At 44.9% G+C, this 23,307-nt stretch overlaps 1 protein-coding gene across 1 annotated transcript in view; it reads right to left on the minus strand.

Moving 5' to 3' along the window:
• The window catches only part of NTN3 (netrin 3), a 121,146-nt gene that overhangs the window by 9,841 nt on the left and 87,998 nt on the right, over positions 1-23,307 (minus strand). The window contains exons 4-5 of the mRNA XM_081888011.1: positions 19,382-19,531; positions 17,073-17,126 (exon numbers count right to left, since the gene is read on the minus strand). Of these exons, the coding sequence (XP_081744137.1) occupies positions 17,073-17,126; positions 19,382-19,531 (204 nt within the window). The remainder of the gene's footprint in view (positions 1-17,072; positions 17,127-19,381; positions 19,532-23,307) is intronic.

Genomic DNA, 23,307 nt, shown 5'->3' on the forward strand with positions numbered 1-23,307 from the left:
TTGCTGCTGCTTACTCAGCCACTATGCCAAACTCCTCGTTCTAGCCCAGCCACTGCATGTAGTGCTCCTTTGATATGGTCAGTCTTAGCTGGAGTGAAAAAAAGCTTTGTAATGACCCAACAAGGAGGGCCTCATGACCCACCTGTGGGTCCCAACCCACTGGTTGAAGACCTATGTTCTAGAGAAGCTCACAGGTCATTGTCAGGCCTGTTAAAACCAACAATAATATCATTTCCCCTTTTGATTTAAAAACTTAGTGCTGTTGCTTACAATAGAGAGTCCCCCAAGAATCTAGAAACCACTTGGTCTTTTAAATGGCCCCAAAGCAGGGATTCCCATTCAAATTAGAGGACTCCTTCATATAAGAGGACTGTCCCCCATAAAGTAAGGGGCCTGCCTACACTGCCCTACAACAGGGTGTTCTTCTGACGGGGTAGGAGAATGAGACGTTTTATGGAAGACAGTAAACGCAGCATCAGAGTCATTTTGTCGGGAAGAAGTGAACTCTCCACAGCAAGGATCCACGTTATCACAAATGAGAATACGTCTATTCATATCCACCAAGTCATTGACAAATGAGTTGATACATTCGTGGCGCCCTCGAGCTGTGGGCTGCTGCAGCATGATCAGGACAAGGGAACGTGTCTAGCATAAATAAAGCCTAAGTGAAGAGCATAAGAAAGGAGTTGTAGGCACTGCAAAGGCGAGGTTATGTTTTGTTGAGTCTCCATTTGCTATGACTAAAATTTTTCTTCCAAACGGTTGACTATATTTGGAGTTACGAAGATAGTTGCTTAGTCTAGTTTTGCAGGGAGAGGGAGAGGTTCCGAGCCAAAGACGCCCAGATAGAGAAACCATTTTTCATCGTTTTTATTTTGCATGTCTCTGAAGCGGCAGAAGATGTGGGTGTCATCAAACAGATTTCAGAGCTTACAGCAGCAACGGAGTGGGGGGCACCTCTTGAAACCTGAGGTCCCCCTTCCCTTCTGGGCAAACTCCAGGGGTGACACATGCCAGAGGCAGAAGTAGACAAAGCAACAAGTTTACTCTCACAACTCTCTCTGTCCACACAAGCGAGAACCATCACCAGAGTTCAAGGACACATTAGAGCCCAGGAGAAACACACCAGTTGCCCTCCATGAACAGATATCTCATAAACTAAAAGTATCTAAAAGATGGATTTTACTTCTTGTATGAACATTGAGGCACATGGTCAGTACCACCTACATATGCAAACATGTGTCTCATCGAATACCTTATGGAATCTTTATTCTCAATAAAGATGGAATTCCCAAGTGAACAAGGTAAAAGTAAAGGACTCCTGGAGTGTTAAGTTCAGTCAAAGGCGAATATGGGGTTGTGGCACTCATCTCGCTTTCAGGCCGAGGGAGCCGGCATTTGTCTACAGACAGCTTTCCGGGTCATGTGGCCAGCATGACTAAACCACTTCTTGTGCAACGGAACACCATGACAGAAGCCAGAGTGCACGGAAATGCCGTTTACCTTCCCACTGCAGTGGTACCTATTTATCTACTTGCACTGGCATGCTTTTGAACTGCTAGGTTGGCAGGAGCTGGGACAGAGCAACGGGAGCTCACCCTGTTGTGGGGATTTGAACCGCCGACCTTCTGATTAGCAAGAGGCTCAGTGGTTTAGAGCACAGCGCCACCCGCATCCCTAGTGAATAATGCATTTATTTCTATAGATCTTTATTCTTTGTAAAGACAATATTTGTATGAGTTAATATTTTATTATCCCTTTGGAGCTGTACTGTATCTTCATACTTTTGTCCTTCCAGACTGTGATGCTTTGTGGTTTATATTTCTGGATCTTTGTTTTATTTCTTTTTGATATGTTTTCACTTTTTAAAAACACATACACACAAATGAGTGAAGTATTAAATAGATAAAAAAAGACACAAGGAGGGTGCAAAGCAGGGCTGGTGCGTGGTGTGGGCTGAGGCTGGGGTGGGGGTTTGGGGAGAGTCCCAAAAACCAGACAAAAAGGACTGGAGGGCCACCTCTAGCCTCCGGACCTGAGATTCTCCATCTCTGCTGTAGTAGAGTATTTATCCAGATGGAGACAGCAGCTTCCTAGGACCACAGCAAACTGTGACCTAAATCGCCTCCTTTTGGATTTGCCAAAGCTGGAAAGTGTGCACAGGTACTGTCAGAACTCCCTGCTTGATGGAAGATGTGCAGAAGGTTACAAAGAGGGAGCAGGAGAAAGACAGACCTGGCAGTTGAAATGGTTCTTTCAGAAACCAAAAGACCAAGCCAAACTGAGTTGCCAGCAATCCAAATTGAAGAGACGCTGCCAGAACTCTTTGCGACCATAAATCTTTGTCCCTGTTTTGTATAATTTTTTTTAAGTGCCACAAGATGTAAACTAATCTGCTCAGTTAGAAAAACATGGGTTTTAAAAATATATATATATAAAAAGGGGGGGATTGGGGCAATCTTTGGCAAAGGGTTTCAGTAGGGGGGGAAAGTTCTTAAAAGGACTGGAAATTATTACGATGATTATTTATAAAAGCTATAAAAATCCCCCCGTGAGTGTAAAGTCTGCACCACCCCCTCCTCTCCCCCAATCCAGAGCTCTGCATTGCCTTCCTATTCACACCCTCTCACCAGAAATGAGCGAGTCTTCCCAACAGACAGCAAGAATGTGACAGCGAAGAACATAGATGGTTCTGACAAGAAGGATGACTACAATCGCAAGGACAGCTGAGGCAGTGGGGATCAGGATGGGTGAATTACTTTCACCTGCTACAAGAAAACCAGGGCTTCACTTGAGCCTACCAGCACGAAGCAAGGCTCTCCACACCATCAAATTTCTGTTGTAGACGGCCTCTTTCTGTGACGCTTGCTCGTATGATGCTTTGGGGTGACATTTGGCTATGGGGTTGGGAAATTTCTGAAGTCTTTAAAAGTTGTTACACACTTTTGTTCTGGGTCATCACTCTGTTGCAACAGAAAATAAAGACCTGCCTTGCATTCTTCAATTGGGTCCTGCCTCTACTCATTCTTCTCCAACTGATAATGAACTTTGGGGATACTGGGCTGTAAAAGCCAACTCCATTTCCCCTTTCTTTTATCAGTATCAATCCTTGGCTCTCAGGTTTTGTATTGCGTTCTTAGAACGCAAGAGCCCTACTGGGTGAGGCCGAAAGACTCATCTAGTCCAGCATCCTGTTCTCAGTGATGTTCAGCAACTAGTATTCAATATCATACCTTTACTTCCTTCGTTTAAGTGCTAAAAAGCAGCTCCGGGGGTGTGTATGTTTGTGTGCAGTGGAGGGGGGGAGGCAATAGAGATGAGGAAAATCACATGGGGGAGAAAGGGTTAACCCCCCTTCCCTGGTTGCAAAGTTCTAGATGGGTGGCGTCGGCTCCGGTTTCATTTACTATTAAAAACAATGACCCATGGATCTCTTAATGTCATCTCTTGTGGGTTTAGTCCCAAGGCCCTCCTTTTTAGGAAGAGCTTTTTTTGAGCAGCTTACTAGAGCTGGCTACGTCTTATAGTGATACTTCAAGCTGTTGTTTTATTTGTCTTTGGTGGCTGTTCCATTTCTCTGTTTATAAAGTTTGTACGTATTTTATCTTAGTGGACTGTAATAAGCCTTTGGCTGGGAATCAGGATCTAAAAATGAACAGGATCTAAAAATGAATAATAAAATATAAATTAAAGATACGGGAGCCCTGCTCTCCCCCCATCTACCTCTCTCCCTCTGTGTGGGCCTATGTCCACACGTAGACTGACCATAGAAGACCACCTTCCAAACTGGGTTGCTTGCAAACTGACTTGATTTGTTTTAAGATAAAACGTGTGCCAAAATAATGTGATCTTTGTATGTATTTTTTAAAAAGGCATATTGCTGTGGAATTGGGATGGGAAAGACTCGTGAATGAACAGAGATGGTATGTTTCTGAATATAGTGGTACCTCGAGTTACATACGCTTCAGGTTACATACGCTTCAGGTTATAGACTCCACTAACCCAGAAATAGTGCTTCAAGTTAAGAACTTTGCTTCAGGTTGAGAACAGAAATGGTGCTCTGGCGGCGCGGCAGCAGTGGGAGCCCCCATTAGCTAAAGTGGTGCTTCAGGTTAAGAACAGTTTCAGGTTAAGTACAGACCTCCGGAACGAATTAAGTACTTAACCTGAGGTACCACTGTACCAGTTGCTGCGGGGTCACAAGTGGGGTAGATGCAGGGCTTTTTTTCCTAGCCGGAGCTCACCGAAGCTCAGTTTCAGCACCTCTCAGGTGGGTGCCATTACCAGTGCTTTTTTCCTTTAAAAATGTTTAGGGGTACTCTCATTTTCCTACTCATATTGAAATACTGCCCCTCAATGAGGCCAAAGTTAGATTCACAAAATATTTAGGGGTATGTGTACCCCTGCGTGCCCCCAGAAAAAAAAGCACTGGCCATTACCATTCTAAGAGACAAGAGAGGAGTTTATGGTGAGTTGTTTTTTCTTGAAAAACAGAACTGGGTAGAAGGTTGTTGCATTCAGATCCTGTTTGCAGATTTCCCATTAGGGCATCTGGCTGGCCACCGTTAAAACACGATGCTGGACTCTCTCCTTTTTTGTGCTCCAGAGCTTTCCCTGTGAAAACCTGCTCTTTACCACTGAATCGGAGCAAACGGGAATCCGTGGAAAACACAAATTGCCATTTGTTCCAATTCAGCAGTAAAGAGCGGGTTTTCATGGGGAAATCTCCATAGCAAAAAGAAAGAGCTTCAAAGGCTGAACCTGTGCCTGGAAAGCATGGGACAAAATGTAAGTGTGGATAAGCCCTGCCTCTTGCATGCCTGGAAGGAGGACGGAGATGTATGGTATGTTCAGAAACCTCTGCTTTTTGTATGACTGGAATGCAACCTACTGTACAAAGCTAAAGGTTGCAGCCATTGGCTCTGTGCACTCTTGAATCTGGCTCCACCCACCACTGGGATGCGGTTCCCAGAAATTTGTCCATGAGGAAATGTTCCCCACTTTTGTGCTGTAGAGATGAGAGCTAGGAAGGAAGGAGAAGGATGAGGGAGGGAGAAATGGTCTGGGATTTGGAAAGGAGGAAGGAAGAAAAGGGGGAATGGAAAAATGGAAAGAATGTGATTAAAGAGGAAGGAAGGAAGGAATTCAATCCAGGATTTGGAAAGGAAGGATGTTGAAAAGGAAGGAAAGAAGACTATGAGAGCAAAAGAAGGGGGGAGGAAAGAAAGGAAAAGGCCTAATGATTTTCAAAACTCAGTTAATAAAAATATGCCTATGAAAGGCAGGAAATAGTTTGGGGAATTAGTAACGTAAGGAACTTTTTTTTTTTTAGAAGGCTCAGTTTTGTGCCGCGTACCCTTCTCAGACTGTAAAATTAATTTCACTCCACATTTCTGTGAAGTGCAGAAAGAGAAAATGGAAAAAGAGCAACCAAAATTCATCTGATGTGGCCGGAGGTTGAGGGTAGTAATAGTTTTCCATGCAAGACAGTTTGAGGCTGGTGTGTTCATATGTATTCCAAGTTCCAAGTACTATATGGAATCCCTTGATCCTTGGGTATTTGAAAATACTTGCTCAACCATACATCTGAAAAATGCTCCCTGAATTGTTTTGGGGATGAATCCAGGGTGAGGTGGCTTAATTGCCCTGTTTCAGGGGCCACATTACAAGGCAACGGAATCCCCAGAGAATGCTGTGCTTTACCAGGGAGATTCAGAATTTTAAGTTTTCTCTGGTTTTACATACTTTTATTCAGACTTCTATAATTTCTATTTTGTTTTCTTATGAGATTTTATTTCATTTTAGTCACTCTAATATTTGTTAAGAGCAATAACCCCTCCCTCTTAAGGGGCAAGGTGTGATTTGCCCAGGAAATTCAGCTTTCTATGTTTGTTTATTTTGTAGTTTTTCTGGCGCCCTCCTTGTGGAACGCACTCCCATCAGATGTCATGGAGATAAAGAACTACGCAACTTTTAGAAGACATCTGAAGGCAGCCCTGTATCGAACAATTTTTTAATGTTTGGTGTTATATCATGTTTTTAGACATGTTGGAAGCTGCTCATTTTGGCTGGGGCAACTGAGCCAGATGGGTGGGGTATAAATAATAAAATTATTATATTTATTTCTGCTACCTTGTCTCACTGTTATATTGTTAAACTCTGCATTGCGGTGCTCTAAGGACTAGAAACAAAGGAATCCGAATGTCTCTCATACAAGTCAATTCTGAAAGAGGGAGAAGGACTTGCCATTGTGTAAACCAGGGATGTGGAACTTCTGGTCCTCCAGATGTGGTTGGGCTTCCACTCCCATCAGCTTTAGCCAGCATGGCCAATGGTTAGCAAGTGGACAGGACCGGATTAACCATTAAGCAAAATAAGCATGTGCCTAGGGTATCAAGGGAAGGGGGGCACCACAGAATTTTTCAGTTGCCGGATTGTTAACATTGATGGTCACGAATTGCTCAGTTGAGCATTCATTTTCTCAGCAGAAATATATTAAAAAACCCCAACAGAACAACTATGCAACAAGGCTGGCTGGATGCCTTATCGCAACTGAGTATAGAAGCAGATGGGATACATAAGATTAATTTTGAGGATCTGATCAAAGACTTTTGTATGGTTTCATTTCAAAAAACAAAATTTTATTTTACGGCTTATTATTGTTTATATTTTGAATTAGAAATTATATGGGGGCACCAAAATCCTTTAAGTGCTTAGGGCCTCTAAAGGTCTTAATCCAGCACAGGGGTAGCCAACATGGTGCCTTCTGGGAAGTTGTTCAGACTAGAGCTTCCATAATCCCTGATCATTGGCCATGCTGGCTGGGGCTCATGAGAGTTAACAGTGTCCAATAACACCTGAAGGGCACAACATTGACGACTCTTCTCTCAGCATAGGCACACATGGCTCTGTTTACAAGCTACTTTGCTGCTTTCAGGTATGATGGATTGACTCACCGCTGTGTGCCACTAGCTTACTGAGTTGCCAACCTAATCAAACAGCTTGCTAACTACACAGAGGATTTGTTCCTTTCATTCCCTCTGGCAATTTCACTTTGGCCACCTTGGATCTTGGCGGGCGTCAAAGGTGCTGCTGCTGTAAGAACTATACCTGAAGCAATGCAGGAACACCAAGCCCAGGGGATGGGGATGAGTTCTCCTGCTGCCTTGTCTAGGGGCAGCAGTAGACAGATGCCCGCCTCTGTGCTAAATGAGGCAGAAAGTTGTTTTTTGGGTTTTTTTGCACCAGCATGGTAGGCCTTAGACCGCTTGAATGTGAAGGGAAAGGAGGAGAGCAAGAGTCTATAAATTAAAAGCAGAGTCCGTAAATGAGCTAAAGGGGCAATGCGATGAGATTGCAAAGAGAAAGCTCAAATCAAACAGATTTCCAAATGCGGAAAGCTGAGGATCAGCTCACTCACGCTGGTGTATCCATCATGAGGTACAACCCTATAAAAGTGTCAAATGGGGTTGGACGGGCATCAGAGAAGCTGCTTCGTAAGCACCACGATCCCTTGCCAGCTGCTGGTCTGGCAAATTTCCCCTCCCTGCCCCCATTCATGATTCTTTCAAACTTTCAGAAAACCATGCCATTGCTTCAATTCTACAGATTCTATCCTGCCCATTTGCGGCAATTCCAATGCAATGGTTGCCCGGCTGGAACATTAAGAAAACTGATTCATTCATTCAAGGTGATCTGATATTGGGCTCGCCCACACTTCCACTTGTCTTGCCGCCCCCCAGGGAAAACTCCTCTTTACCACAGAACTGGAGGAAATGACAAACTGGGTTTTTCGTGGTTTGACGTTTGCTCCGATTCAGCAGTGAAGAGTGGATTTTCCTGGTGAAAGCAGCAAGAAACCCACTCAGACTTGGGCCTAGCAAACACAAGACAAGCAGAAAACCTCTTGGACCCATGCTTTCTAGGACAAGCAGAAGTGTGGACTAGCTCACTGTTGGCTAATTTAAAGTTGTCTTCTTGGTTCCAAAGGATAACATAGCACTGTGGGCATCACCTTCAACTCTTGGTGTTATGGCCTGGCTATCTGAAGCATCAACAACTTCTATAGGGTCCTTTTTGAAGACTCTGATCATTAACTGAGTCCCTGCTCAGATCCTGTGGCTTTAGGTATATAGAAAGCTGCCTTATACAGAGTCAGACCCTTGGTCCATCTAGCTCAGTACTCCCCACACTGACCAGCAGTGACTCTCGGGGATGTCAACCATGGTTCACTCCCAGTCCTACCTGGAGATGCCAGGGATTGAACCTGGGATCTTCCGCATGCAAGGCAGATGTTTTACCACTGAGCTATGTTTCTTCCCCAACCTTGCGAGACAAAGCAAGTGTTAACTAGGCTTCTGCGGAATGCCCTGCCAAGCAAGGTGGACTTCAGGCACTTGGTGAAGACATGACACTTTAATAAGGGTGATTAAACAACATTTATGCTGCTGTAGGTTGTGTTTGGTTTAATGACTGCTCAATATGTTAATCTGTGTTTTATTGAGGTGCCTTTTTTTGTATACGGCAACTAACAAATGTAATAAGTGTTAATCATGATGACGAATCTGTCAATTTTGATTTCACACAGTTTCTCATTTTTTCTAATCTTAAATCCAGTTTACCCTATTTCTGCTCATGAATATATTTGCACTAGCTTTTTTAAAAAAAATTTGCATAAAAATTATTATTTCTGCCTATTTATATGCGTTTTTGCAAGCAATTTCCACTTAGCAGCATCCATTTTTTAATGTTATTTCTATTAATACACACTTTTTTTTGCAAGCACCTTCCATCAATATACACATTTCTGTGCTCACTCTTTGGTGAGAGAACTGCATTGCAAATTTCAGAGAAGTGTGGGTTTCGAAAGAGAGCTGTGTTTTGGCTTGTGAATTGCTTTGCAAAGTGGAAATCTGAACAGTAGCACTGGGGACAACATGCCATCAGATTATATTCTGGGCTCCTATAGAATTCGTCTGGCGTTCAAGGTGCCCTGTTCATTTTTTCCTCTTCAGGGAGGGAACCCCCCCCAGGCACACATCAGAGAGGTTGCATTGGGGGGTGGGAGGCGGGGGGAGCTCTTTAACATTTGCTAAGTCTGTGCTGCTCACCTGTATTGTAACATAAAAGCTTTATTGGAGCAGAAGGGGAAAATAAGATTAGAAACAGACGTCAATAAAACGGCTGCCCTCCCCTACCTCACCCCGCCGCCCCAACTCTTTCCTCCGTAAACCTACTGCCAAAGCAAGCCTCTCCCAAATTGCCTTTTTCTCTCCTAAAAATCCATGCTCTCCACATCTGTGTCTCTCCCCTACAACCTGCCTAGCACCTTTATTCCATAGCACCCAAACTCCTTTTTCCACTTAAGCAAATCTCAGTGGCCTAGCTAGGCACCTTTACCACCATCGGAGGAATGATATGAATGCAGCACTGCACTTGGCGGGGAGAACCCATTTTGTGGCATGCATCCAGGGGGGCACTGAAAGGAAATAGGTGCCATTTGGTGTCAGGGTGTATGAGCAAGGAAAAGACACAGGCAGAAGACTGGTGTGTGTGTGTGTGTGTGTGTGTGTGTGTGTGTGTACACTTTCTTTTTTTCTTTTTTACACATAAGGCCTGTGTGAGTGTGCAAGCTGGTGCTTGAGAAGGAGATGGTGTGTGAGATTGGGTGCAAGAGAGAGAAACTGTGCACAACCTTTCTTTTCTTTTCTTTTCTTTTCTTTTCTTTTCTTTTCTTTTCTTTTCTTTTCTTTTCTTTTCTGAGGGAGGTGTCCTACCTATGGCTGTCCTGCAGATTTTAAATGTGTCTTTATTGTGTGTTTGTGTGTGAGCTGTTCAACAAGGTAAAATGAGGTGGCAGATTGAGGCAGCAATTGCAGCTACAGCCTCTAGTAATTTCTGGACTTTGGTTTGTGGAGGACTTCTGAAAAATTCAGATTCCTAAGCAAGCCTTCATCTGTGGAAAAAGTGTGTGCTGGCTCAACAATCGGCAAGTTAGCAGCATGCCCAAGTGAGCATACATGCAGGTGGTGCAGATTGAAAAGGTGAGAGGCAGAGAGGCCTAGCGTGTGTATATCAGCGGCAGCTGAGTAAGTGTGGATGTGAAAGAGAAAGTGGAAGAGATCCATAGTTGGCATAACAGGAAGGCTGCTGGGCTCCACTTCCATTAACTTTCATGAAATGTTTTTCACTCTTTGAACTTGGCACCGGCTCTCTATGTGTGTCTCTCCTCTGCTTGTATAATATGAAAGAAGAAAGTCCGAGTGAGTTTGCACATCTGGTTTATTTCTCCTGCCTTTTTTCTTTTAAAGGAATATTTTGTTTTAAAAAGAGATGTAACTTAATTAGGTGTTATGGCTGCAAATCTTTTTACTGCCGAATTCCTTCAAGAGCCATACACGGTAGAATTGTGGGCATAACAAAGCATTGAGGAGTGTGTGTGTGTGTGTGTGTGAGAGAGAGAGAGAGAGAGAGAGAGAGAGATCACCATCTGAAATCCTGGAGAGCTGCTGCCCTTCAGTGTAGACACTACTGAGCTAGACAGAGCCAATGATCTGACTCAGTAATTGGTAGAGCCGTGGGTTCAAGCCCCACATTGGGCAAAAGATTCCTACATTGCAGGGGGCTGAACTAGATTACTCTTCCAACTCTGCAACTCTATGATTCTAAGATGGCTTCCTATGTTTCTATGAAATGTGCCCCTGGTCATCCAATTTGGGATAATGCAGATAGTTCATGCAAATTTTACTCCCTGTTTAACAACATCAACTTCTTCTTTCTATTGTTGTGGTTGTGGTTGTTGTTATTGCGTCTGTTGTTGTTACAATATTTGGTTTCTTAGTTGCCTTATAAGGGAAGTCTCTAAGTGACTTTTCATACTTACCTGCCCTTGTGAAATGGGAGTTCTTACTTCTATTTGTGGTTTATATTAGACAGAAGCGTCAGGAATCAGAGAGAGAAAGAGACAAAGCTGGAGAATGCAATGGAGGATGGTCCATTAGGGTGAAATGGGGCACTGCCCCACCAATCTCAGGTTGCCTTCTTGCTTTCAACAAGTCGTGTCAGCTTCCTCTTCCTTGGTCTAAGTACTGTCCTTGCAGAACTCAGCAGGGAGAAGTATGGTGATAAAACTGGAATTAATTGTCTCCACCTGTCATTGGTTCCTGCACCATGTACTGTTGGCTCCCTGCCTTACGAGTCCCAAAGGGCACTAGCTGCCAATGCTGGAGATTGGAGGTGGGGATATATTGTTGGACCTCAACTCCCAACAACCCCATCAACGTTTAGAGGTCCACAAATTCCCCATCCCAGATGTAGATGAATATAGGAGATGGGAATATAGGAGAGTGACAGACGGCGGTGGAAATGGATAAAAGAAACTGCAGCAGCAATAAGGTAACAGCAATTAAGTGGGGGTGGGAGGAAAGGTCATCTACCTCTAGAAGATAAAACAGTTTTGAGTTGGCATGGGCAGAGCCTCTAAATCCCTGGCTGGCAGCAGCAGGGTTTAATGAAACAGCGTAGCCACAAGTCAGGGGGCTGGTAGAAGCCGCAATTCCACTGTGCCAGTTCCCAAACAGACACAGTGTGGATGCCTGGCTGGGGCTGATGGCTGTCATGTGGATAGGGCTGGTGGCTCTCAACCTGCTTAACACCTGATGGGGGAAACAGATGGTGACCTGACAGAAGAGGTTCCTATGGAAGACAGTTGAACATCCCTCTGCTCACTGTGCACAATCTGCACAATCTTCTGTGTGCCCTATGTGCTAGAGTTTACAAAGGATTCCTTCTCTGTGCACACTGCTCACTAGTGATCAAAGTGACCCTGCCACTGCCTCCCACAAAGGGCCCAGAAGCATTACCTGGGCAGGCAGCATAGACACCCCCCAACTCCTCAGGGGAGCATTCTTCCACACCAGGGAGGAGACAGGGACTGCATAAGCTTTGAAGGACCATAGCTCAGTGGCAGAGCATCAGCTTTGCCTTCAGAAAGTCCAGTGTTCAATCTCTAGCATCTCTAGGTACGGCTGGGAGAGACCCCTGCCTGAACCCTTGGAGGGCTGCTTCCAGTCAGTGTAGACAATACAGAGCTAGGTGGACCAATGACCTGACTTGTTATAAGGCAGCTTCCTATGTTCCTAAGCCCCAGCATTGCCGGTGGGAAAACGATGCTCTTTTCATCATTTTCCACTGGGGAGAAGGACCTCCCTTTTCTCTAATTGAGGGACAGCCACCATGGTGCCTCACTCTTAATGTTGGAGACTACAACTCCACCATCCATTGGCCATGCTGACTGGGGCAGTCCAAAACATCTGGAGAGGGCACAGTTGCCAGCCCTGCCCTGTAACTTGACATTTACAGAGCAGGAACTAGACGTGCAGCTTCCATTTTCAGCCATAAACATTTATAGTCAGATGGAGCCTGAGCCTGAATAGAAGCCAAGGTGGGTGGTGTTGGTGTTGGGAGCCCAAATCATTCCTCTTCATCCGTGCAGCCCTTTCCCCTTATTAAAAACCAAAAAAACAAAACAAAACACCAGTTATTTCATCTCTAAAGGCTTTCTAAACATACAGCAGGTGTGTCAGATTCTTTGAGGTGTCTGGTAACAGTGCTCTATTTGTTTCAGTCTCCTTGCCTTTCAGGTGTTCAACTCTCCCCCTCCCACTCCCTTTACTAGCCCCCCACTCCCCACATAGACCAGCCCAAGCAACAGCTTTCTCCCTCCCCCTCTCCTTATGTTGAGAGAGAGAGAGAGAGAGAGAGGGAGAAAGAAAGAAAGATCCTAAGTTCAGACAGCTCTTGCTTGTCATTTTGCTGTTGGTTGTTCCAGTCTCTCTCTCTCCAGATTTAGGCCACATTCACACTACACTCTAAAGCACTATGATATCACCTTAAAATTAATTAATTTGTTAAGGGTGCTGAGAGTTCTTAGGAGACCCCTATTCCTCTTCCAGGGCTACAGTTCCTACAGTAGTTGCTAACAGTCAATCCCTCATCAGAAGGAAGCCAGCTGATTTGCGCAAAACCAAAAAATGATTGCGTCCTGCGATCTGGTGCGAGCCAGCTGACTAGTGCCAGAGCAAAAAACTGGACATTCCAGGTTCTAATCAGAAGCAGGGATGGCTTCTGTAATTCCCAGATGTCCTGCTTAAAATACTGCGGGTTATAGCCAATATTAATCTGCCTCAGAGTAGACCTGTTGCAACTAACCAACAGGCCTAACTTAGGTTCTTTCATTTCCCTTTTCATTTCTGTATATAGCTCAGGATACAACCCTGTATTTTTATTTATAATTATTATCTCTAAATATGAATCAGCAGCATATGGAAATCTTGCAGAGCCAAGTTTACAAACAGACTTTTAAAGGATTATGTCTTTGGCTGGATTTTAAAAAAAATAATGATATGGATATTATTGTCAACACTTGTATTCTAGTTTGTCAGATACTGCAAATGCTTGGTAAATAAATAAACAGTTCCCAGTTCGAGCCTGAGGAAGAGGGGCACAGAAGTGGAAACGGTTCAGCCATAATATCTAGGTGATCTCAGGCCTCAAAGAAAGGGCCCAAATATGATGATGAAACTCAGCATCAAAGAGGCTCCTCCAAGCCAAATAGAGAAATTCCACCTCCATCTTTGGGAAATGAGTATCACACTCTCGCAATTATGTTCGTATTAGATGTTTTGGCACTAATTCAGCACAGCAGAGGCAAGGCAATGGTCTTGGGGGTTGGCCTAGATGACCAACCTTAGGGTCCCTTTCAACTCTACAGTTCTAGGATTCAACTCTGCTGCCTCCTCCAAGAACCTCAAGATGGTATATACATAGTTGTCCTCCCCCCCCCCCTATTTTCTCATATCAACCCTGTGAGGTTGGTTAGGCTAAAACTGAGTGACTGGCCCAAATCTACCCAATGATTTCCATGGCTGAGTGGGGATTTGACCCCTGTTCTCTCAGATCGTAGCCCAACAATCTAACCTCTGCACCTCTGATACCAACAATCTTATTAAGTACACTGCTTAGATAGTTTTATGATTAAGTGGTCTCTATACCTTTCTAAGCGGTAAGTGGGTGGTGCTGTGGGTTAAAGCACAGAGCCTAGGACTTGCCGATCAGAAGGTCAGTGGTTCGAATGCCCACGACGGGGTGAGCTCCTGTTGCTCGGTCCCTGCTCCTGCCAACCTAGCAGTTCGAAAGCACGTCAAAGTGCAAGTAGATAAATAAGTAGCGCTCTGGCGGGAAGGTAAACGGCAGTTCCGTGCACTGCTCTGGTTTCGCCAGAAGCAGCTTAGTCATGCTGGCCACATGACCCGGAAGCTGTACGCCGGCTCCCTTGGCCAATAAAGCGAGATGAGCGCCGCAACCCCAGAGTCGGCCACGATTGGACCTAATGGTCAGGGGTCCCTTTACCTTTTTTATACCTTTCTAAAAATAAACAAATGACAACACACATACACACACCTTCCCAGCACAGAGTGAGGCTGCAACCCACTTACTTGCGAGTAAGCCCCATTGGATCCAATAGGTCTTACTTCTGCGTAGACATGGTTAGGAATGCAGTGTTAACTCAGCTACTGCATATCTCAGGAGAGTGGGCACTCAGTGCCTTTTCTGAAAGCGGCCTTGCTTAAAATTTCTTCAAGAAGCAGCCCCCCACCCCCGCCTTGGTTTTCCTGTCCCAAGTACCCAGGTTCTCCCAGGGTGGACCCGGAATATGGCTCTTCAAAGTGTATTCTGGGGAACAGCAGCATACTCTGCACATATTTGAACTAGAAGCAGGCGTTTATAAAAAGAAAACCGCAGATAATTCTATGGACCACTTAAGCAGACTTCCTCTGCTGAAAAGTAAAAATAAAGAGCCGAGGTTTTTCATCAAGTTCCTTTTATATTTTTCCAACTAAAACTTTTCATAAGAGCCCTCAATATATTTTAAACAAAATCTGAATCTTTCCTTCCCAAATGTATCTTGGAATGAAGATATACAGAAACTCGGTCCATACCTCCACCCCCTTTCCTGAAGTGTCCCTTCTTTGATGTGCCTAATTAAGAGGCCTAACAGCCAAAAAGTGGGGGGGGGGGGAGGAGAGAGGAGTTTTGTTTTGGAGGAAAGTAGGGAGTTGCCATGATTTTATTCCCCAGATTTTATTCCATCAGGGCATAGGACATGCAATGCAAATAGGGGGGAATGTAGTCCATTACATATCATTTGCAGACTGAAAGCAACCACAACCAGATCGATTTGCTTTCTGGACATAGGATGAATACACAGACATTAGCAATTTCTGCCCCCGCGGCCATTTTCATTGGAATTCTCTGACATTTCTGTTCAGGGGTGACGACGAACTCCCTTCCTTTGTATCAAGCTGGGAGGGGCAGGCAGGAAGAGCAGAAGAAAAGGGCAAAGGGAAAGTTTTCGCAAGCGATTCAGCAAGAAGTCCACGTAATGGGGCAAAGCGAAAGAACATTCCCACTGAATTCCTAGCACAAAAGAACAATTGTGCTAAAGGGTTGGAGAGAAGGGGTGGAGGATAAGGAGAGACTGCTAAACGCAAGTGGTGGTTTTGGTTTGTTTGGCTGTTGTTGTTGTTCTAGGTAGGATGCGGTGCTGTACGTATGCCCACATTGGACAAATGGGGCACGAGAAGGTGGCCTAATTCAGAAAGACTTCAGGTCTTTTAGAGCTCTGCGACCCCGCTTCTCACCGCGTCTCACCCACCACATTGTTCCAGCTGCACCCTCCACCTGCAGTTTCTACGCACAGGTCTGATTACATGTCCAAAGTCCCAGACAAAGAGGCCCCCGTGGCGCATCATTCTGCTCTGTGGCTGGGGGGTGGGGGTGGGGTAGATGTGAAAGCCAATCAACCTAATTCACACTTTATGAAAACAATATGCAAACGGAAACATAGCTATCCTATGAAATTCACACTTCTCTGAAATTTTCTCCATTTGATTAACGGGTACAAAAAATGCACATAGTAAGGTAAAGCACGCCTTAATAATAATCATAATAATGATTGCATTAGTGAAAATAGCATAGAAAAATGCATGCTGTGTTTTCGCAAATGTATAGTTTGCAGCAATCCGCCTGATAGGAGCTGAACAGCATAAAATTTAACTTGGAAACTTTGAGGCACAGAACAGAGAAACGAGGATCCAGCCGTCCCTAGTAGCAGCAGAATTTTGAGACAGAAATATTTCCCCACAGTTAACTAATGTGACAGCCAAGAACAAAGAAGAGGAATCTCTTGTGCCTGGGAAGAAGAAATGCGGATGATGGACAACACTTGATCCCCAGAAATGCAGCAGGAGGCAGTGGATTTAGAACCACATTTGCACCTATGGCCTGCAATTTAGCTGGTGGAAACCTGGTCACTTTTGCCCTCGAGCAAACTCTGAGGCTAGGAGCAGTTTTGGCATAAAAATTCCAGCTGACAACCTGAGAAAGGGACACAGAGCCTGTGGCTCTCCAGATACTTTTGGTCTCCAACTCCCTTTAGCCCCAGCCAGCCTGACCGACACAGGAAGTGGCCCTATGCTGAGTCTGACCATTGTTCCAGCTAGTTCAATAGTGTCTAAAATTGCAATAAATACATAGTTTACGTGGATAGATACAAAGGGAGCAAAGGAACAGATGAAGTGAATGGCTGCAGTTGCACAGAAGATCATCTGCCTTGCATGCAGAAGGTCCCAGGCTCAATCCTCAGCATCTCCAGCTGGGGGTGGCAATGTACCATCTGAAATCTGGGAGAGCTGCTGCCAGTCAGTGTAGGCAATGCTGAGCTAGATGGACCAATGTGTCTGACTCCATATAAAGCAGGTAGCTTTCTACATTCCATAACTGAAAGCTATAGGAAGTTTTGGACACACATTTGGAGAGAGAAAACGATGGAAGAGCTCTGAGTGCATCAGTTCCACAACAAATCCAGGTTGTTCAAATCTCCGAAATCTGGGCAGACATTCATGCAAGCATAATTTTTTTTTGAAGCATCCCCTAAAGTTAGGCAAAAATAAAAAGTTTACAAAGCCAGGGCAGTCTTCCCATTTTTGCGTTTCAACAGAATAAACACTCACCTGCTGGTTCTTCTGTGCTAGTGACCACAGAGGTGGGGTTGATGGCAGGAATCTCTGGAAAAGAAAAGGTGAAATTTCTTAGTTGGCTTGAGCATGTGTGTGCTCGCCTGGCCACCGTCCCTTCCCACTTCCAGCAGACAGGTTTGAGAACTACACCTGCAGAATCTAGAGGAGTGTGGCTCTTGAAGGATAGCTGTGTTTCAGTTTGCAAATTTGCACATTAGCTGTGAGCTGATCCAAATTTCTCCTGTATCTCTAGGAACCACACAGTCCCCGAGGCAGGCTCCAGACCTCAGGATGAAAGGGACCCATGCAAAGAAAATGTCGAGGAGGATGCTGAAAACAAAAACAAGTCCAAAGGCAGATGATGATACAGCCACCACCTTGTTGAAGCTAAGCAGATGTAGGTCTGGTCAGTGCTGAGATAGAAGGCTGTCTGAGGACCGTTTTTTGCTTTGTTGCTACTGTGGGTAAGGGGTGGGAGTTTCTTGTTGTGGATGCTTGTGGGTAGCAATTTAGGCCCCTCAGACTGAGAGTCTGGGTGGTTTGGAGGGTGGGGGTGAACAGAGTGAGAGTTGGGGCCTCTCTGCCTCTCACACAAAGAGCACCCCACTCTAGTGGACTCCCGTAAATGAAAAATGGGTCAGATACGGTTGTTAAGATCACTGGTTGTTTAGCTGTTTCTATATGTTTGAATGTTTCATTTGTTTTTCCTAGGTATTTGGTTCGATTGGAAATATTAATTTTTGTTGCTGCAGTTCTGCTTGTTTACCTTACGATGGAGTTGTTTATTGGACGTGTTTATATGATTTCGTAATTTTAGTAGATTGCTATTCACTGTTTATTTTTATTACTTTGTTCCTTGCTCGGGGATTGGAAACATTCATTGGAGAGTGGGCATTAAATATAAATTATAATAAAATAAATGTATGCCACCTTGAGTTCCATGATAGAAGAAAGGTGGGCTATAAACATCTGAAATAAATAGCTCTAAAATGTCACTTTTTGGTTGAATGCTTATCTTCAGTAACAAACTGTCAGTCTCTATTACTGTACATTCTTCTGGGATTCATTGGCTGCCAATTAGCTAACAGGCTACGTTCAAGTTGCTGGTACAGTGGTACCTTGGAAGTCGAACAGAATCCGTTCTGGAAGTCCGTTTGACTTCCAAAATGTTGAAAAACCAAACTGCTTCTGATTGGCTAGAGGAAACAGTGGAAGCCCCATCAGACATTCAGCTTCCAAAAATAGTTCGCAAATCAGAACAGTCACTTCCAGGTTTGCGGCGTTCGGGAAACAAAACGTTCAAAAACTAAGCTGTTCGAAAACCAAGGTACGACTGTATTGGTGTACACAGTGATATGGAGCTTGGGACTTGGCTACCTAAAAGATCACCTCATCCCTTACATACCCAACCAATCACTTCATTCTGCAGGAGAGGTCATCCTGCAGAATCTACCCTATCAGAAGGCTCATGCCACACAATGTTGGAATCAGGCTTTAAGCCAGGGGTCAGCAAACTTTTTCAGCAGGGGGCTGGTCCACTGTCCCTCAGACCTTGTGGGGGGCCAACTATATTTTGAAGGGGGGAAAATGAACAAATTCCTATGCCCCACAAATAACCCAGAGATGCATTTTAAATAAAAGGACACATTCTACTCATGTAAAAACATGCTGATTCCCAGACCGTCTGTGGGCCGGATTGAGAAGGCGATTGGGCCGGATCCAGCCCCCGGGCCTTAGTTTGCCTACCCGTGCTTTAAGCGTTGCAACACCTGCCTTCTCATGCTTCCTCCCATTACACAGACACTTTCTATTGTTTTTTCAACACCTGCTTTTCAAATTCTTTCCTTCAACAAGCCTTCTAAAAACTTTATCCCAGTTGGTATCTGTCTTGGATTTTAATAGATTTTATATACGCCCTGTTGCTTTAAACCATATACAGTAATAGGCAACCAGTTCAACTGTTTTATAGATGTAACTTTTTTTATATACATGCTATTACATTGTAAATCACATCGGCATAACTGATGGAATGTGATTCATAAACAAAATAAATAATGGCGATGCTAATTATCATCCTTTTAATGTGTGTGTTTTTTTAATGCTCTTAAAATGTTTTTAACTTTTACATTTTATTTTCACTTTATTTTTAATTGCATTGTTTTATCACCAATGCGTTTGATGCCATGTGTGGGATAGGCATCCAACTGATTAATTTGTTATCATCGTCCGAGCTGCAGAAGCTGTCATTGCCATCAGAGAAGCCCATGACAACAAAGCACGAGAAGTTTGGTGGAGGTACTCACTGATGCATGGTGCCACTGGTGACCGACTCTGTTGGTAACCTTTGGCACAGCGGTTGCAGGTCAACCCGGTCACGCCGTCTTTGCACGGGCATTGTCCAGTGGTCTGGTTGCAAGTTTTTCCAGCTGCGCCAACAGGGTGGCAGTCGCAGGCTAAAAAGGTGGGGGAGGAATGGAGGAGAGTAGAAAGAAAGAGGAGAAAAGGTTAAAAGTTGCAAGTTGCAAACACACAAATACATTTCATAATACGACATGCCAGGGGAAGCAGAACTATGCATGGACAAAATGGCAATTCAAAACACATGTAACAATGAGCAAAAACTCTTCCAGATTCTCCAGACCTAGCTCAAACTGCCGTGGCACAACAGGGCAGTTATATGCTACAGGGCAAGAGTTATGATCCCAGCCCATCAGGGATCTCACATAACACCACATAGCCGATCATCTGAGGACAGACACAGCCTATTCCAATTGATAACAGGGCTTCCTGAATAAACAATCCTGAATAAGCAATCCCCCCAACAAATCGCTAAAAGGAGACGTATCTTTCAAATTGTTTGCAAAATAATTCCCCCTCCTCACTTTCAGCTCAGTCCTGAACATGAATACAATGCAAGGGCTAAATATCTGTTTGTGGATCAAATGCAAAATACTAAATTATTACCATGGCACTGAATAGACTGCAGAACCAAATGGGAGACAATAACTTTTTGTAATAAAGGAAGCTGCTCTAATCCTCCAAAATACAGTTAGATTTATTAGCAAGCTCCAACTCTGTTACCCTCTTTCTCCAAAAGCTTTCTCTTTTCTCTCTCTCTCTTTTCCTATCACACATTATCACACATACCGTAATTTGGCTTAATACTCAACTCATCCCCCAAGGAGTTCTGCAAACTTGTGTTTTTGTGACCCAGTTTTAGTCACACACAGTAATTTACAACATTTGCATTTACCAGAGTTTAATGCTGCATTTTATGGATGCCTTTAATAATGCAGTGTTGAGTATATTAACTTCATAAAGTTTTGTTTCTGTCTTTTCTGAACACAGTTTAATGTGGGAGCTCAGAATTCTTTAAGAAGGATCCTTCGCCCAGGAGTAGCCAACATGGCACTCTCCAGAAGTGGTCAGGCTGGAACTCCCATCATCTCTGACCATGGGCGTAGCTAGGAGTTTTGTTGAGGGGGCAGAACCGACGTGATTGGTCAGTCAGTTAAGCATTACTATTGTTTTACTTGGGCAGGGGTAGGCAAGGTTTACCGGCCATGGGCTGGATCACTCCCACAGAGATCGTCCGCGGGCCGGACTGGAGCAGCGCGATGCCGGGAAATTGCGTCTGCGCATGTCCACAGCGCCGGAAATGACTTCTGCGCATGCCCAGATGCCGAAAATCATGCCTGCACAGAAGCGATTTTCAGCGTTTGGACATGCACAGACATGATTTCTGGTATCTGTGCATGTGCAGAACCATTTCTGGTGCCACTCGGCGAGCCCCCGCGCTAAACCGTGCTGGTTTAGCGCAGTGCACGGGGAACTCACAGAGCAGTTGGCTCGTGGGCCAGTAAAACAGTCTTTGTGGGCTGCATCCGGCCCATGGGCCGCACGTTGCCGACCCCTGATCTAGGGGGAAGCAGCTGCCCTAGCCCCCCCGGCTATGCCCATTGGCCATGTTTGGCTGGGGCTGGAGGTCAACACCATCTGGAGTGCTTCAAGCTGCAGAAGTCTGCATAGACTAAGCTGAGATAGATGGACAGGTTCATATATTTATGACCAAGGTGGAGCCATAGTAGAAGGCTTGGGTTGGGAGAAGGGAGGTTGGCCAAGGAGGAACAAATGGTCCTTCTTGAAAGCTTAGAAGTTCCAGCTTGGGTACTAATCATGCCCTGTGGACATAACCTCTAGTTGTTTATGAGATAGCTGTCCTATTTCAGTCCTTTTGCCTTGGGGGAGGGAGGCAGAGACAACTTTTTAACTTCTAAGCATTCAAGGGCATCAGTAAAACTTGGTAGCAAGCCATAAACAAACTTCACTCAAAGCACCCAAGTCAGACTTAATGGGCAATCCAAACCCGAGTTCTGCCGGGATGAGCAGAGTTTGCAAAAGGCAGATCTCCAGCTGAGCCTGTGCTAAACCAGCTTATGTCACTCATCCCAGTTCATCTGCAGCTGGCTGAACTGAGGCCACAGTAAGTCCCCCCAAAGGAGAACATGGTGAGGTCTGGGGGAGACTGGCCCCTATTCTAAACTCCTTGCATCTCAGATAGCTGACCAGCAATCCAGTGAAACTTACACTGGCACTAAGCTATGCTATGCTAACATCATTCCTATTGTCTTCAATGGGTCTTCTGGTCTGCTCAGGCTATTTCTTGTATCTGTTAAACTTCACTGTCGCTTGTGAGTCTCTTGCAGAAGCTGGTCCTTAAGGAATCACCCAACTATAGACCAACACGCAGCTGTTCCTTGGGAATGTAAATCTGCCATAATGTGACAATACAAACCATGGGAAACTCTTCTTCCTTTCTCTTCCCCTTTCAGTTGCAAACCAGCCTTGATGTTTGGGTCCCCCACTCCCCTTCCCCTTGCTCGTTTTCAAAAAGCTTGACAAGTCCTACAGGAGGATTGCACGCAGCCTATCTGTGATATGTTTTCAGTTACACAATTTACATCTGACTCTGCGCTCTTTGAAAGCAGGAGAATAATGGATAATACATGGGAAAGAGTAAACTGATGAATAACAAACAGGAGCAGGCGGTGGGGGGGGGAGGTTGAGGAGGGGGGAAGAAGAACAGCCACCCTCTGAGTTGAAACACTCAAGGGCACATAGAAGCCTGTTTGTGCAAATGAGGACTTCTGTGGGACTTGCAAGTGGGCTGGAGCAGGAGCCAGTGTGATGGTAACAGCACCAAGGAGCAAGCAGCTTCTCCTTATATGTTGCCACTTTGGGCAGCACTTATAGCAGCCGTGGTTGGTGCCCATCAAGACCTATGGGGTGGAAGGCAGGGAGCCCAACCGTGGGTGGCGCCAGAGCCAATGACAGGGGAAACCAATTAATACTAGACTTGTCACCATCCTTTCTCCCTGCTGAGCTCTACAAGGGGCAGCACTGAGACTATGGGATGGGTTGTAGGTCAGGCAGGCAGGTGGGTGGGAGGGCTGGCTGATAGCACACTGGAGTTGGTGGGGCACTGCCGCATTTGCCCAAGTGTATTGACAAGTCACTGGCAGTTTGATCACATGCAGGTGTGTTGGCACAGCCATGCCTGTTTCACTAACACTGGGAAGTGAGGAGGTTGCTGCCATGGGGCAAGGGTGTGCAAAGATGAGGTCTGGCACAAGCACCAAGCAATCCTGGGCATCTGCTTGAGGCATTTTGGGGTAACCCTGGGTCTTTTGTAGTGGGCCTCCGGCCCCATTTGCACCATACACTTAAAGCTGCATTACACCACTTAAAACAGAATGGTTTAACAGGGAACTCTGGAAATCGTAGCTCAGTTAGGAGAATAGGGATCACACCACCCTTAGCAAGCTAGAGTTCCCAGGATTCAATGGGGAAGCCCAAGGCTGTTTAGAGTTGTATGATACTGCTTTAAATATATGGTTTATATAAGGCCTCAGATGTCCTGCCTCTTCCCCCACTTAAAAAAACCCCCTATACAGTGGTACCTTGGGTTAAGCACTTAATTCGTTCCGGAGGTCTGTTTTTAACCTGAAACTGTTCTTAACCTGAAGCACCACTTTGGCTCATGGGGCCTTCTGCTGCTGCCGTGCCACCGGAGCACGATTTCTGTTCCCATCCTGAAGCAAAGTTCTTAACCCGAGGTACTATTTCTGGGTTAGCAGAGTCTGTAACCTGAAGCGTATGTAACCTGAAGCGTATGTAACCCGAGGTACCACTGTATTATTTTTAGTTTATATTTATTCACACTCACACT

The sequence above is a fragment of the Podarcis melisellensis genome (assembly GCF_964234715.1).
Source record: "Podarcis melisellensis genome assembly, chromosome: 14".
In the NCBI taxonomy this organism is placed as follows: Eukaryota; Metazoa; Chordata; class Lepidosauria; order Squamata; family Lacertidae; genus Podarcis; species Podarcis melisellensis.